At 36.7% G+C, this 18,139-nt stretch overlaps 1 protein-coding gene, 1 non-coding gene and 1 pseudogene across 2 annotated transcripts; 1 reads left to right on the top strand and 2 right to left on the bottom strand.

Moving 5' to 3' along the window:
- Positions 1 to 53: 53 nt before the first annotated feature.
- On the bottom strand, positions 54 to 551 carry LOC148547908 (nuclear-pore anchor-like). The gene is made up of 3 exons (XM_088496336.1): positions 461 to 551; positions 251 to 385; positions 54 to 143 (listed from the first exon to the last, which is right to left on the bottom strand). The coding sequence occupies exons 1-3, from the start codon at positions 524 to 526 to the stop codon at positions 54 to 56; spliced, it is 291 nt and encodes a 96-aa protein (XP_088352462.1). The 5' UTR covers positions 527 to 551.
- Positions 552 to 722: 171 nt separating this feature from the next.
- Positions 723 to 7,648, top strand: LOC148547906 (uncharacterized; annotated as a pseudogene).
- LOC148547907 (small nucleolar RNA R71) lies at positions 5,864 to 5,971 on the bottom strand. The gene has a single exon (XR_015897591.1). It is a non-coding gene; the product is annotated as a small nucleolar RNA R71 (small nucleolar RNA).
- Positions 7,649 to 18,139: the final 10,491 nt, after the last annotated feature.

Here is an 18,139-nt window from a genome sequence, read left to right as displayed (position 1 = left end):
TCCTAGGCCATATCAAAGAAACACAAATAAGAAATGAGCAGTACCTGCAGGCGCTACACCCTTTCAGATAAACTATGAACCTCATCAGATGCTCGCTTTTCTGCATTTGATAATACTTTATTTTCAAGCTTCAAAACAGATAACTGACAAATAAGGGGAGGCAGTGAGTTAATAAATAGGTACTAAATCAAAATGTTACAAAAAGTAAACTCTTAAAAAGCTCAACATTGTAATTTGATACAATCTTAACCTCCATCGTAAGTCTCCTTGAAAGCTCCTCAGCAGCATTCAATGACTCAGAACTTTCACATAATTTTCGTTGGTAGTCAGCAATAAGTTGAGAAAATTCTACATTCCTTGCTAAAATTCTATTTGCTTCAGCTTTCTAAAATATCAACCCAGAATCCATGAATTAGTAGAACACATACATAAAGCATTTGACATTATTTCCATCAATTACCTCGTGTTCAAACTCTTTCATAAAACTATCAAGTCTCTCTTTAGAAAACTTTGGCTCGAGTTCCATTTTATCACGTTCTGATCGTAATACAGTAATAATATCACTCCTGAAGATACACAAAAGTGCAAACCATGAAACCAATCAAGCTACACAGAATTAATGCTACTTTTAGTAAAAGATGTTTTATAAGGAAATAAAATTATTTAAATTAGAAGAATTTTATTATCCACTGTTCCATAAAAAGGGAAGATTATTACGAAGTATGAAAAGCAACAATAACATCAATGTCAGATCTAATAATATTCATACCAAAATGAAACTGTACAAGACCAGTGGTGTACTATGACAAACTCAGTGCCATAATGCTAGCTCATAATCCCATTTTACATAATCGAGCAAAAAACAACGAGTTGAATCTCTTCTTTGAAAAAGAAATAGTTATGGAAGGAAAATTATTGGTTGCTCACATTCCCTCAACTGACCAGCCAATAGATGTGCTGACCAAGGCTGTCTCTAAAGCTAAATTCTGGAGTTTGCGAGAAAAGCTACATGTAACAAAGTTTTAAAGCTATCGAGAACCCAGTTTCAGGGGACATAATAGAGTGAATTGAGTAAATAATCTAGAATAGTCTAGAAGTTGTTAGAGAAGTTATAGGAATTGCCAACTAGATATATTCCTCCCCCATACTCCCTAGCTAACATATGTTTGTAAGGACCCTTCTACCCCTTTCATCTAGCATGCCGAACACTCCTCAACTATGTACATAAATGCTGATTCACTCTAGTACTGATATAGATGTAGAAAATGGTAACAAAACATTAAAGACCAAATAGGTTCCTTGCAAATCTATTGAGCGAGAAAGAACCTAAATTTTTATAATTGGCATCACGTTAATTGGCTTCTTATAGTGTATAATTTGCATGATATCATATTTTAATGTAATTACTGCACACAATAGTATATAAAATACAATATCATCAATCTGAGAACAAATAAACAACTTAACTAGCCTTTGCCATATCTTCATCAAGGCATCTCACACGCTCTGCAGCTTTTTCCAAGGACTTCTTAGCCGCTTCCTTTGATAATGAAAACAATATATATTACAAACCTTTAATACAAAAAACTTAGGAATAAAAACTTAAACTTAATTAAGTTTTAGTCGTTGAGATGATAAAAAAATCATATAAAGTGGGACATTGATTTATATGCTGTATACAAGGATAACTAGAGAAGCAGAAGGCTAAACTCTCCTGGCAGAACTAACAAAAGCTAATATCGTGAACTATAAATAGTTAAATGGGCTTGTTCACATTTCAACTTTCAAGCTCAAAGGGTTTATGCATGAGAGGACATCATATATGTTCTTAATGAACATTTGGGAGAGTGGGTTCAAAACAGAAATATGGAATTGAAACATTGTTTCTGAGAGTCAAAACATCTACTTTACCTGTGAACTATCAATTAAAGTAGCAAGGTCATTGATGAGCGGATAATTTATATGCTTTTTGGCATTGTTTTTAGTATGTTTTTAGTAGGATCTAGTTACTTTTAGGGATATTTTTATTAGTTTTTATGCTAAATTCATATTTCTGGACTTTACTATGAGTTTATGTGTTTTTCTGTGATTTCAGGTAATTTCTGGCTGAAATCGAAGGACCTGAGCAAAACTCTGATGAAAGGCTGACAAAGGACTGCTGATGCTGTTGAATTCTGACCTCCCTGCACTCGAAATGGATTTTCTGGAGCTACAGAACTCCAAATGGCGCGCTCTTAATGGCGTTGGAAAGTAGACATCCAGAGCTTTCCAGCAATATATAATAGTCCATACTTTATTTGAGATTAGACGACGAAAACTGGCGCTCAATGCCAGTTCTACGCTGCATTCTGGAGTCAAACGCCAGAAACACATTACGAACAAGAGTTGAACGCCAAAAACACGTTACAACTTGGCGTTCAACTCCAAAAGAAGCCTCTGCACGTGTAAAGTTCAAGGTCAGCCCAAGCACACACCAAAGTGGGCCCCGGAAGTGGATTTACACATCAATTACTTACTTCTGTAAACCCTAGTAGCTAGTCTAGTATAAATAGGATATTTTACTATTGTATTAGACATCTTTGGTCTCAGTTTTAATCTATTGTTCATCTTAGGAGACTATTGATCACGTTTTGGGGGCTGGCCTCTCGGCCATGCCTGAACCTTCATCACTTATGTATTTTCAACGGTGGAGTTTCTACACACCATAGATTAAGGGTGTGGAGCTCTGCTGTTCCTCGAGTATTAATGCAATTACTACTATTTTCTATTCAATTCGGTTTATTTCTGTTCTAAGATATTCATTGCACTTCAACATGATGAATGTGATGATCCGTGACACTCATTATCATTCTCACCTATGAACGCGTGACTGACAACCACTTCCGTTCTACATTAGACCGGGCGCGTATCTCTTGGATTCCTTAATCAGAATCTTCGTGGTATAAGCTAGAATTGATGGCGGCATTCATGAGAATCCGGAAAGTCTAAACCTTGTCTATGGTATTCCGAGTAAGATTCCGGGATTGAATGACTGTGACGAGCTTCAAACTCGCGAGTAATGTGCGTAGTGACAGACGCAAAAGGATAGTAAATCCTATTCCGGTATGATCGAGAACCGACAGATGATTAGCCGTGCTGTGACAGAGCATTTGGACCATTTTCACTGAGAGGATGGGTTGTAGCCATTGACAACGGTGATGCCCTACATACAGCTTGCCATGGAAAGGAGTAAGAAGGATTGAAGGAAGGCAGTAGGAAAGCAGAGATCCAACAGGGACAAAGCATCTCCATACACTTATCTGAAATTCTCACCAATGATTTACATAAGTATTTTTATTCTTATTTTCTGTTTATTTACTATTATTATTCGAAAACTCATTACCAATTATTATCTGCCTAACTGAGATTTACAAGATGACCATAGCTTGCTTTATACCAACAATCTCCGTGGGATCGACCCTTACTCACGTAAGGTATTACTTGGACGACCCAGTGCCCTTGCTGGTCAGCTACACGGAGTTGTGACAAACTACAAATTAAGATTAGAGCACCAAGTTTTTGGAGCCATTACCAGAGATCACAATTTCGCGTACCAAGTTTTTGGTACCGTTGCCGGGGATTGTTCGAATTTGGACAACTGACGGTTCATCTTGTTGCTCAGATTAGGTAATTTTATTTTATGTTTAAGCATTTTATTTCTAATTTTATTCTAAAAAAATTTTCAAAAATCTTTCAAAATTTATTCCTTTTGTTTTCGAAAATCATTCTAAATTTTTAAGAATGAATTCTAAAGTTTCAAAATGGTATGCTGAAGCTTGGCTGGCCATCAAGCTTTAGACTAACCTGGTATGATTCCTGGAATCTTGATTGAGGACTTTGAATTCATTATTCCTTTTTCCTATATGTTTTCGAAAAAAACATACAAAAATCCAAAAAAATAATAAAATCATAAAAATAAAAAATATTTGGTGTTTCTTGTTTGAGTCTTGAGTCAATTTTTTAGTTTGGTGTCAATTGCATTTTTCTAAAAATTTATGTATTTTTCAAAAATTCATGCATTCATAGTGTTCTTCATGATCTTCAAGTTGTTCTTAGTAAGTCTTCTTGTTTGATCTTGATGTTTTCTTGTTTTATATCTTTTGTTGTTTTTCATGTGCATTTTTGCATTCATGGTGTTTAAGCATTAAAGATTTCTAAGTTTGGTGTCTTGCATGTTTTCTTTGCATAAAATTTTTTTTAAAAATATGTTCTTGATGTTCATCATGATCTTCAAAGTGTTCTTGGTGTTCATCTTGACATTCATAGTGGTCTTGCATGCATCATTGGTTTTGATCCAAAATTTTCATGTTTTGGATCATTTTTATGTTTTTCTCTCTCATCATTAAAAATTCAAAAATAAAAAAAAATATCTTTTCCTTTTTTCTCTCATAATTTTTGAAATTTTGGGTTGACTAAGTCAAAAAATTTTTAAATTTAGTTATTTCTTGTTAGTCAAGTCAAAATTTCAATTTTAAAAATCTTATCTTTTCAAAACTTTTTCAAAAATCAATTCTTTTTTATTTTTTTTACTATTTTTCGAAAATTTAAAAGTATTTTTCAAAATTTTTTTCTTAATTTTATCTTTATTTTTGAAAATTATGCTAACAAGTAATATGATTGATTCAAAAATTTGAAATTTGTTACTTTCTTGTTAAGAAAGGTTCAATCTTTGAATTCTAGAATCATATCTTTTAGTTTCTTGTTAGTCAAGTAATTAATTTTAAATTTTAAAAATTAAGTCTTTTTAATCATATCTTTTTATCATATCTTTTATATCATATTTTTTTCAAAATTTTATCTTTTTCAAAAATTTGAATTTAAAATATTTTTTCTAACTTCTTATTTTCTTATCTTTTCACAATTGATTGTCAAATCTTTTTCAACTAACTATTTGACTTTTTGTTTATTTCTTATCTTTTTCAAAACCACCTAACTACTCTTCCCTCTCTAATTTTCGAAAATACCTCCATCTTTTTCAAAATTCTTTTTAATTAATTAATTGTTTCAAATTTTAATTTTATTTTATTTCTTTTCTTAATTTTCGAAAATCACTAACTCCTTTTCAAAATTTATTTTCGAAAACTCCTCTCTCTCATATTATTCTATTTATTTATTCACTTACTAACACTTCTCTTCATCCCAAATCACTGCTCCTATCCTCACCCTTGTGTTTGGATTATCCATTCTTCTTCACTCTTATTCCCTTTCTTCTTCTACTAACAATAAGGAACCTCTCTACTGAGACATAGAGGATTCCTCTTCTTTTCTTGTTCTCTTCTCTTTCATATGAGCAGGAAAAAGGAAAAAGGCATTCTTGTTGAAGCTGATCCAGAACCTAAAAGGACTCTGAAGAGGAAACTAAGAGAAGCTAAAATTACAACAATCCAGAGACAACCTTACTGAAATTTTCGAACAAGAAAAGGAGAAGGCAGCCGAACCTAACAACAATAATACAAGGAGGATGCTTGGTGATTATACTACACCTACTTCCAAGTTTGATGGAAGAAGCATCTCAATCCCTACCATTGGAGCAAACAATTTTGAGCTGAAACCTCAATTAGTTGCTCTAATGCAACAGAACTGCAAATTCCATGGACTTCCATCAGAAGATCCCTATCAGTTTTTAACTGAGTTCTTGCAGATTTGTGAGACTGTTAAGACTAATGGAGTAGATCCTGAAGTCTACAAGCTCATGCTTTTCCCTTTTGCTGTAAGAGACAGAGCTAGAACATGGTTGGACTCACAACCTAAAGATAGCCTGGACTCCTGGGATAAGCTGGTCACAGCCTTCTTGGCTAAGTTCTTTCCTCCTCAAAAGCTGAGCAAGCTTAGAGTGGATGTTCAGACCTTCAAGCAAAAAGATGGTGAATCCCTCTATGAAGCTTGGGAAAGATATAAGCAGATGACCAAAAGGTGTCCTCCTGACATGCTTTCAGAATGGACCATTCTGGATATATTCTATTATGGTCTGTCTGAGTTCTCCAAGATGTCACTGGACCATTCTGTAGGTGGATCCATTCACCTAAAGAAAATGCCTGCAGAAGCTCAAGAACTTATTGACATGGTTGCAAATAACCAGTTCATGTACACTTCTGAGAGGAATGCCGTGAATAATGGGACACCTCAGAAGACGGGAGTTCTTGAAATTGATGCTCTGAATGCCATATTGGCTCAAAACAAAGTGTTGACTCAGCAACTCAACATGATTTCCCAAAGTCTGAATGGATGGCAAAATGCATCCAACAGTACTAAAGAGGCATTTTCTGAAGAAGAAGCTTATGATCCTGATAACCCTGCAATAGCAGAGGTAAATTACATGGGTGAACCTTATGGAAACACCTATAATTCATCATGGAGAAATCATCCAAATTTTTCATGAAAGGATCAACAAAAGCCTCAACAAGGCTTTAATAATGGTGGAAGAAACAGGCTCAACAATAGCAAGCCTTTTCCATCATCTTCTCAGCAACAGACAGAGAATTATGAACAAAATACCTCTAATTTAGCAAACTTAGTCTCTGATCTGTCCAAGGCCAGTTTAAGTTTCATGAGTGAAACAAGGTCCTCCATAAGAAATTTGGAGGCACAAGTGGGCCAGCTGAGTAAGAGAATCACTGAAACCCCTCCTAGTACTCTCCCAAGCAATACTGAAGAGAATCCAAAAAGAGAGTGCAAGGCCATTGATATAATCAATATGGCCGAACATAGAGAGGAAGGGGAGGACGTGAATCCCAATGAGGATGACCTCATGGGACGTCTCTCAAGCAAGAAGGAGTTCCCTATTAAGGACCCAAAGGAATCTGAGCCTCATATAGAGACCATAGAGATTCCACTAAACCTCCTTCTGCCACTCATGAGCTCTGAAGACTATTCTTCCTTTGAAGAGGATGAAGATGTAACTGGAGAGTAAGTTGCTCAATATCTAGGAGCCATCATGAAGCTGAATGCCAAGCTGTTTGGTAATGAGACTTGGGAAGGTGAACCTCCCTTGCTCATTAGTGAACTAGATACATGGGTTCAGCAAACTTTACCTCAAAAGAGACAAGATCCTGGCAAATTATTAATACCCTGTACCATAGGCACCATGACCTTTGAGAAAGCTCTGTGTGACCTAGGGTCAAGTATAAACCTTATGCCACTCTCTGTAATGGAGAAGCTGAGGATCATTGAGGTACAGCCTGCCACATTCTCATTACAATTGGTAGACAATTCTGTAAGACAAGCTTATGGATTAGTGAAGGACGTGTTAGTAAAGGTTGAAGGCCTTTACATCCCTGCTGATTTCATAATCTTAGACACTAGGAAGGAGGAGGATGAATGCATCATCCTTGGAAGACCTTTCCTAGCCACAGCAGGAGCTGTGATAGATGTTAACAGAGGAAAATTAGTCCTTCAATTGAATGGGGACTACCTTGTGTTTAAGGCCCAAGGCTATCCTTCTGTAACAATGGAGAGAAAGCATGAAAAGCTTCTCTCAGTACAAAGTCAAACAAAGCCCCCACAATCAAACTCTAAGTTTGGTGTTGGGAGGCCTCAGCCAAACTCTAAGTTTGGTGTTGAATCCCCATATCCAAACTCTAAGTTTGGTTTTGGGAGTCTACAACATTGACCTGATCACCTGTGTAGCTCCGTGAGAGCCCACTGTCAAGCTATTAACATTAAAGAAGCGCTTGTTGGGAGGCAACCCAATTTTTATTTATCTAATTTTATTTTTATTTTTATTGTTATTGTTCTTTTATGTTTTATTAGGTTCATGATCATGTGGAGTCACGAAAAAAATACAAAAATCAAAAATAGCAGAAGAAAAATCACACCCTGGAGGAAGGACTTACTGGCGTTTAAACGCCAGTAAGGAGCATCTGGCTGGCGTTCAATGCCAGAACAGAGCATGGATCTGGTGTTGAATGCCAGAAATAAGCAACATCCAGGCGTTCAAATGCCAGAAAGACACCCTGAGAAGAGCTGGTGCTGAACGCCAGAAACAAGCATGGAACTGGCGTTCAACGCCAGAAACATGCTGCATATGGGCGTTGAACACCCAGAATAAGCATCACTTCGGCGTTTAAACGCCAAAATTGCATGCAAAGGCATTTTACACGCCTAATTGGTGCAGGGATGTAAAGTCTTGACACCTCAGGATCTGTGGACCCCACAGGATCCCCACCTACCTCCACTCATATTCTCCCCTCTTCTTAACATTCATCCCATCTTTCCCATAAACACTCTTCCCCATAAACCCCTCCTACCTTCAAAATTCAAAATCTCTTTCCTACCCAAACCCACCTAAAATGGCCGAACCTTAACCCCTCTCCCTCCACTATATAAACCCCTCCATTCTTCTTCATTTTCACACAACACACCCCTCTCTTCTCCTCCTTGGCCGAAACACAACCCTCTCTCCCTCTCCTCCATATCTTCTTCTTCTTCATCTATTCTTTCTTCTCTTGCTCGAGGGTGAGCAATATTCTAAGTTTGGTATGGTAAAAGCATAGCTTTTTTTGTTTTTCCATTACCAATGATGGCACCTAAGACCGGAGAAACCTCTAGAAAAGGGAAAGGGAAGACAAAAGCTTCCACCTCCGAGTCATGGGAGATGGAAAGATTCATCTCCAAAGCCCATCAAGACCACTTCTATGATGTTGTGGCCAAGAAGAAGGTGATCCCCGAGGTCCCTTTCAAACTCAAGAAAAATGAGTATCCGGAGATCCGACACGAAATCCAAAGAAGAGGTTGGAAAGTTCTAACCAACCCCATTCAACAAGTCGGAATCCTAATGGTTCAAGAGTTCTATGCTAATGCATGGATCACTAGGAACCATGATCAAAGTAAGAACCCAAACCCAAAGAATTATCTTACAATGGTTCGGGGGAAATACTTAGACTTTAGTCCGGAGAATGTGAGGTTGGCGTTCAACTTGCCCATGATGCAAGGAGATGCACGCCCCTACACTAGAAGGGTCAACTTTAATCAAAGGTTGGACCAAGTCCTTATGGACATATGTGTGGAAGGAGCTCAATGGAAAGTAGACTCCAAAGGTAAACCGGTTCAATTCAGAAGACTGGACCTCAAGCCTGTAGCTAGAGGATGGTTGGAGTTCATCCAACGCTCCATCATCCCCACTAGCAACCGGTCTGAAGTTATTGTAGACCAGGCCATCATGATTCATAGCATCATGATTGGAGAGGAAGTAGAAGTTCATGAAGTTATCTCCTTTAAATTCTACAAAATAGTCGAAAAGCCCTCTACCTTGGCAAGGCTAGCTTTTCCTTATCTTATTTACCATCTATGTTACTCAGCTGGAGCTTTCATAGAAGGAGACATCCCCATTGAGGAGGAGAAACCCATCACTAAGAAAAAGATGGAGCAAACAAGAGAGCCTATTCATGGAGTTCAAGAAACGCATGAGAAAGCTCATCATCAAAAAATCCCTGAGATACCTCAAGGGATGCACTTTCCTCCCAACAACTATTGGAAACAACTCAACACTTCTCTTGAAGATTTGAGTCACAACATGAATCAATTAAGGGTGGAACATCAAGAGCACTCCATCATTCTCCATGAAATTAGAGAAGATCAAAGAGCAATGAGGGAGGAGCAACAAAAACAAGGAAGAGACATAGAAGAACTCAAGGACAGCATTGGTTCTTCAAGAAGAAAACGCCACCATCACTAAGGTGGACTCATTCCTTAACTTCCTTGTTCTTAATTTTCTGTTTTTCGTTTTTTCTGTTAAATGTTTATCTATGTTTGTGTCTTCATTACATGATCATTAGTATTTAGTAACTATGTCTTAAGGCTATGAATAATTCCATGAATCCTTCACCTCTCTTAAATGAAAAATGTTTTATTTCAAAAGAACAAGAAGTACATGACTTTCGAATTTATCCTTGAATTTAGTTTAATTATATTGATGTGGTGACAATACTTTTTGTTTTCTGAATGAATGCTTGAACAGTGCATATTTTTTATCTTGTTGATTATGAATGTTAAAATTGTTGGCTCTTGAAAGAATGATGAACAAAGAGAAATGTTATTGACAATCTGAAAAATCATAAATTTGATTCTTGAAGCAAGAAAAAGCAGTGAAAAAGCAAAAGCTTGCGGAAAAAAAAAAAGAAAAATGGCGAAAAAAAAGAGAAAGAAAAAGAAAAAGCAAGCAGAAAAAGCCAATAGCCCTTAAAATCAAAAGGCAAGGGTAAAAAAGATCAAAGGCTTTGAGCATCAATGGATAGGAGGGCCTAAAGGAATAAAATCCTGGCCTAAGCGGCTAAACCAAGCTGTCCCTAACCATGTGCTTGTGGCGTGTAGGTGTCAAGTGAAAAGCTTGAGACTGAGCGGTTAAAGTCGTGATCCAAAGCAAAAAGAGTGTGCTTAAGAACCCTGGACACCTCTAATTGGGGACTCTAGCAAAGCTGAGTCACAATATGAAAAGGTTCACCAGTTATGTGTCTGTGGCATGTATGTATCAGGTGGTAATACTCGAAAACAGAGTGCTTTGGGCCACGGCCAAGACTCAAAAGTAACTGTGTTCAAGAATCAACATACTTAACTAAGAGAATCAATAACACTATCTGAAATTCTAAGTTCCTATAGATGCCAATCATTCTAAACTTCAAAGGATAAAGTGAGATGCCAAAACTGTTCAGAGGCAAAAAGCTACAAGTCCCACTCATCTAATTAGAATTAATATTCACTGATAGTTTGGAATTTATAGTATGTTCTCTTCTTTTTATCCTATTTGATTTTCAGTTGCTTGGGGACAAGCAACAATTTGAGTTTGGTGTTGTGATGAGCGGATAATTATACGCTTTTTGGCATTATTTTTAGTATGTTTTTAGTAGGATCTAGTTACTTTTAGGGATGTTTTTATTAGTTTTTATTCTAAATTCACATTTCTAGACTTTACTATGAGTTTGTGTGTTTTTCTGTGATTTCAGGTAATTTCTGGCTGAAATCGAAGGACCTGAGCAAAACTCTGATGAAAGACTGACAAAGGACTGCTGATGCTGTTGGACTCTGACCTCCCTATACTCGAAATGGATTTTCTAGAGCTACAGAACTCCAAATGAAGCGCTCTTAACGGCGTTGGAAAGTAGACATCCAGAGCTTTCCAGCAATATATAATAGTCCATACTTTATTCGAGATTAGACGACGCAAACTGGCGCTCAACACCAGTTCTACGCTGCATTCTGGAGTCAAATGCCAGAAACACGTCACGAACCAGAGTTGAACGCCAAAAACACGTTACAACTTGGCGTTCAACTCCAAAAGAAGCCTCTGCATGTGTAAAGTTCAAGCTCAGCCCAAGCACACACCAAAGTGGGCCCCGAAAGTGGATTTATGCATCAATTACTTACTTCTGTAAACCCTAGTAGCTAGTCTAGTATAAATAGGATATTTTACTATTGTATTAGACATCTTTGGTCTCAGTTTTAATATATTGTTCATCTTAGGAGACTATTGATCACGTTTTGGGGGCTGGCCTCTCGGCCATGCCTGAACCTTCATCACTTATGTATTTTCAACGGTGGAGTTTCTACACACCATAGATTAAGGGTGTGGAGCTCTGCTGTTCCTCGAGTATTAGTGCAATTACTACTATTTTCTATTCAATTCGGTTTATTTCTGTTCTAAGATATTCGTTGCACTTCAACATGATGAATGTGATGATCCGTGACACTCATTATCATTCTCACCTATGAACGCGTGACTGACAACCACTTCTGTTCTACCTTAGACCGGGCGCATATCTCTTGGATTCCTTAATCAGAATCTTCGTGGTATAAGCTAGAATTGATGGTGGCATTCATGAGAATCTGGAAAGTCTAAACCTTGTCTGTGGTATCCCGAGTAGGATTCAGGGATTGATTGACTGTGACGAGCTTCAAACTCGCGAGTATTGGGCGTAGTGACAGACGCAAAAGGATAGTAAATCCTATTCCAGTATGATCGAGAACCGACAGATGATTAGCCGTGTTGTGACAGAGCATTTGGACCATTTTCACTTAGAGGATGGGATGTAGCCATTGACAACGGTGATGCCCTACATACAGCTTTCCATGGAAAGGAGTAAGAAGGATTGAAGGAAGGCAGTAGGAAAGCAGAGATCCAACAGGGACAAAGCATCTCCATACACTTATCTGAAATTCTCACCAATGATTTACATAAGTATTTTTATCCTTATTTTCTGTTTATTTAATATTATTATTCAAAAACTCATTACCAATTATTATCCGCCTAACTGAGATTTACAAGATAACCATAGCTTGCTTCATACCAACAATCTCCGTGGGATCGACCCTTACTCACGTAAGGTATTACTTGGACGACCCAGTGCACTTGCTGGTCAGCTACATGGAGTTGTGACAAATTACAAATTAAGATTAGAGCTCCAAGTTTTTGGAGCCATTACCAGAGATCACAATTTCGCGTACCAGTCATTTCTACCAACATCTTTGACAACTGGAAGATATGCAAAGAGCATTCAATTAACAATACTTATAGTAGTTACGTCTAAAAAGTAATGTAAAATGCTTATAGTTTCTTAGGATACCATTCAATTAACTTTGGCTCTTATGCACACTACACTCTTACTTTCAAAATATTCACTTGACAATTGCAAGTTTTCTGTGTTACCATTTCATACGAAATTACCGCTTCACGTGGAGTGTTTTATTGACAACACCACCCTTTATTAGAAAGGAAATTTGAAAAAGAGAAAAAAGTTAACATAGGGCCTTTTCTACACCACTTGACAACCTCAAAGTTGCGCATTGCAAATTCAAAAGTTTTGGGTGTAAAGTGCATGTGAGCTAGAGGTTAAATAACTTTTTTCACTAAAAATAAAAAAAATTTACTATTCTAGGAATACCCGAGAAATGGGTATATCAGTACAAATACAATATCGATATGACAACCATTTTACATTCTTTGTGCCAACATTCTCAAAGCAATATAAACACATGAAAGGAAGATTATATAGGACTTACTGCTAAGCTTGAACAAACATAGTCTGTAAGTGCAAAATCATAAAACAAATGCAAAATAAAAAAGAAAAATCTTAACATAGTAAGAAACAAAAATTACAAAAGATTGTAGAACTCTGAAAATCAGAACAACAAACCCTCAAAAAAACCGCAAAACTAGAAAATTCATACACACCATTGTCTCGGTTCATCGTCACTACCATCTCAGTTCTCTATCGCAGTGAGTGGAAATGAATTAGTTACAAACGAAGAGTGGGGGTAGAAGCATACCAACAGTCTCGTCACTGCTTGAAGTTTTGATTTGAGTTATCTCCTCCGCTGCTTGATACACAAAATCACAAGAAAAGACAATAGGCGAACGAACCTAGGGCTTGTGATGAGTGAACCTAGAAGAATGAGTTCTCCTACGCCGCAACACAAAATCACAAAATCAATTCATGAGTTCACAGATTATCGTACCAAACCCCCAAATTGAAACCCTAAAATCGGAACCCTACATTCTCAAATTTCAGAAACCAAATGAAGGTGGATGCATACCTTCTCGACGACGGTAAGCAATTGAAGAGAGGCTTTCGGTTGAGCGCAGTGTCTTCCTAATGTGAGCGCACAGCAAAGAGAAGCGACGGTGCGGTGAAGATGAGTGACGGCATGGTGAGTAGTGAAGATGAGTGAGTGCAGAGTCTTCCTGGAGGTGAGTGGTGACGCCGTGAGTGGTGTGGTGACGGCGGACCCTTTCTCTGATTTGGGGTGATGAGTGGCACGAAGAAGAAGGGAAAAGTTAACAAGGGTGATGAGTGTTACGTTTCATTCGCGATTTGGCTGAGTATCTTCGCGATGGTAAGGGTTTTCGATCTTCTCTGAAAGGGTTTTCTTCGTGCTTTGGAGGGTTTTCTTCTCTGAAACGGTGATGACGAGCTTTGGAGGGAATAAGTCAAAATTTCACTAAGTTAAGAGGGAAAAAACGTGAGCTGAGTGTGCGTGCTAAAGGGAAAAAATTAAGAGGAAAAAAAATCACCAAGTGTCAAGTTTTTGGCTCTAGATACATTAGGCATCGCTTTTAAAACGCACCCAAAACTTAACAAATAGGCTACCCTCTAAAAGTGTCCTCTTTGATACGAAAAGTGAACCTATAGATATCAACCTACGGCTACGCTTTATAAGTGATTTCTATAATACTTAAGGCTACACTTTTTAAATGACGCCACAATTGTGTATCCTTTTCTCTTATAAAAAGGCAACACGAAGATGAATAGACTATGCTTTTTAAATGTAACTTAAAAAAGTATGGTTGAATAGGTATTTTTCTTGTAGTGAATGAGGGAGATTAGTAAACACAACTTGGTTTTGAAATGGCTTTGAAAGAAACCTTTATATAGGGAATAAAATGCTACACCCTAGAAAGGGTATCTATAGCTTGTTGCTATGTTAACAAGTCAATCATGTGATTTTAATAAATAATTTTAAACATAAAAGATATATTGTAATCTATTTAGTCACATACCGTTAAAAAGAAAATGTATGGTACAAAGCAATTGTGATGGAAAGAATTATTTTAGCTTTTGACCGAATGATGTCTATGTGTAAAGCCACATATAAGGTTTAGTTTTATGTGAGCACAAGATATGGTATTATTGACTATATAATATAGGAAATGGATCCTTTCCATTTTTTTTTGTTACTGGAGAGAATAAAGTGTAATCTCTCACCTTTAATTCTATAAATAGGATCAAAAATAAATATAAAAAGAATACAATGAAAAATGAGATCTTCCACTAAATATCATAATTGGGCATCAAACCACACAATATAATATTTCCCACTTATTAATAAGTACCAATGATTAAGTAACCAAAATAATTTATTTGAATATGTATAGAAGCAAGTAGGCAACGATAATTAATAATTTGGAAGTATTGTCGGCTAATTTTTTCGGGAAATGAAACCACGCTGTGACAATTCTACGAAAGAATGTGAAGGTGTACGATTCACAAGAAACATCAATGGCATCAATAATATTTTGTTTTCGCGATGAACAAATTATATAACGAGGAATGTTAGGGGTCAACAACTTTTGTGATTTGTAGCCATCAAATAGCCATCAATAATGATTTTAATGGTGTGAGATTGGTGTGAACTTTCATCCAATGGCTCATTTTTTTTTGCTAGTTATATACTGGCCAGAATTTAACAAAATTGCTGGCCCCCTAGACTTTTCTTTATACAATTATCGTTTGCGTGAGACATCATTAACGCCCTTAATAGGGATCAATATTATAATAAATCGAGTTAAGTCTCAAAGTGTTATTTAAAATTAATGTCGTATACTAAAATTATTTTTAAAATTTTAATTACACACTAATTATATTTTTAAAGTTGACAAAAGTAAATCAGGTTAGTTTTTGATCCATTTTCTATTAATAATATGCTAACATGACTTGATAACATAGATTATTTGGCCACGTGTAATAGTATGATAACGAGTCGATCGGTCAATAAACCAGTAAAATAACTGGTTCACTAGTTCAGTGGTTCGATCGGAGTTCAACCGGAATTCAATCAGTTTAATTAAATATTAAATAAAATTATTAAAAATTAAATATATAATTTCAAATATTTTAAAAAACATCATCAATCATCAATTTAACAAAATCATCAACTATCATCCATCAAAATTTAACAAAATCATTCACCACAAGTTCCATACTAATTGGACTAGGACAAACCACAAACGTTTTAGTCCATGCCAATATTATTCCAAGCAGGTACTTCATGGCCGCAAAGGGTCTTCATAGATGCTCCAATCTCCGTTGATAACAAAATCACCACAGCTATATTCCAATACAAAGGCATCTTAAACACTAATCTCTTCTTTTCCTCAACTTCAACTTCCTGCTAGAAATAACTCAACTTTTGTACAGAGTCTTAACAAGAAACTCAGAAGCCTAAACTTTGATCAATACTCTGCTCTTGTTCCTCTCAAAGTTGATAGAAACCTCGTCTACACTATTGGTTTAGGCATAAATCCTTGCCCTACGTGTGTCAATGGAACAAGACTAGTTGTTTTATTGAACAATGTCTCATTTGTGATGCCACAAACTGCATTTCTTCAAGTTCACTATTAAAATCTCAAGTGCGTTTTTAGAACTGATTTTTCTGATAGGCCTTCAAAACCTATCAACTATACCGGTGCGCCGCTAATGGCAAATCTTGACACCTTAACGGGGACACGGCTTAGCAAGATTGCCTTTAATTCTTCGGTTGAGCTGGTTTTGCAAGATACCAATCAACTCTCAATCAGCAATCCTCATCAATCAGAAACAAAAGTGAAAAACAAGAAAATCTTCAAAAATAACTTCTTATAATTCAAAAATAGAAAAATCAGAGAATCCAAAAAAAAGAACAATTAATCCAAACTTAGCAATCATACCACCACTAACTCTAACTCAGAAGTCAGAACACAACAAACAAAGAAAAACAGCAACTTACCCCAACTCAGAACACAACAGAAAAAAATAGCAACTCAAGAATAAAATTTCAAAAAATTATGAACAAAAATAACTCAGCAAACTCCACAAACTCCATAGTAAAACTTAAATCAGTAAACAATAACCTTAGAAAATCCAGCTAATTAGCAAATCAATTTGAAACAAATAATAAGTATTATCAGAAGTTAATTGTTAAACCCTAAACCAGCAAGCAGACGCCGAGGAGATGGTTGTGAAGTGTGAGACTGCAAACAAAATATTACTTATCGGCGGCAAGGTGGAAGGCAAACAACGGCAACGGCAGAGGACGCGACACTGGCGAACAGAGAGAAGGCACGCTCGTCAATGACAACGACGCGGTGGGGGCTGCGGTGGTCAAACCCGTCATTGCGGTGGCTGCGGAATGCGGTGGCGGCGGGCTACGGTGGCTACGCGATTTGGGGCATCGGTGGCTTCTATGGTTCTTAAAGAAGAGAGGAGAGGAGATGAGTTTGTGTCATTGTGAATAAGAAGAACAGATGGGTTACGTTTGATTTAGGGTTCACTCCTTCAGTTTTGCCGTTTTTCTTTTTTTTTAAAAGGGACAAAACGATGCCGTTTTGGAGGGTTTATTTTCGAACCGAAAACCCTCCAAAAAACCGAACTGTTCTGCCGATTCACTGGTGGTAACTGATTTTTTGCCAGGTGATTTCTAGGCCTAACCGGACCAGCTTGGTGACCGGTTTCCAGTTGAATCTGCCGGTCCTGTTCGGTTTTTAGAACTATGGTAGTATGTGACATGCTGATGTAAATGATTGTGCTACGTATCACAATACTATTTAACCATGTATCAAGTTGTGCCATGTGTAAAATTTGGTAAATTAACGAATAATTAACTAATAAATTAATTATGAATTTAAGAAATTAGAAAATTAAATTTATAATTTGAAGAGGTAAAAATATTTAAAACACGAATTAGAATACTAATTTTAAAGATTTTGACCCAAAATTGGGTCAATGGGCCAAACCAAACCCGTATTGAGTCCAAGGCCAAACATATAAATGAAGAACTCAGCCCTTCCTCCCTTCTCATTCAGCAAAACACACTGAGGAAGAGAAGCATTGCACTAAACCCTAACTCCCATTTCAATCCAATATTCAATCCCTTGTAACTTTCAATATGGAGCTCCGATCGTCGCACCATTTGTGGCCATACGACCGTCTTGAAATTCTCTTCAAATTTATCCAAATAAAGTGGGTAAGAAATTTGAATTTCTCACCCAATTCTTCCCCTCTTATATTTTCGTAATTTTGAGTGTTGGATATTGAGGAGCTATGTAATTTTGATGATTTAGGGTATCACCCTAATCATCCATGGGTAAGATAAGAACCACTAAACTCTTGTAAATTATTGAAGTAGTGAGCCTCTGTGTTGATTTTAGTGATATTGTATGAAATTTGATTGAATTGCATGTGGATTGAAGTCAAATTGGTGATATTGGAACAAACTTATGGTGATTGAAGCTGGTTGAGTTGGTTTGGAGGTCTTGAGGCTTGTGAAGAGGAGATTTTGTGGTATTTTGTGACTTTGGAAAAAATCGTTCAAGGTATGATTTTGGTTTTTGGTAGCTAATATATAATGTTACGTG

Source organism: Arachis ipaensis, chromosome B8 (assembly GCF_059453495.1).
Source record: "Arachis ipaensis isolate K30076 ecotype BB chromosome B8, ASM5945349v1, whole genome shotgun sequence".
NCBI classification, from domain to species: Eukaryota; Viridiplantae; Streptophyta; class Magnoliopsida; order Fabales; family Fabaceae; genus Arachis; species Arachis ipaensis.
This window is presented reverse-complemented; position numbering and strand designations above follow the sequence as displayed.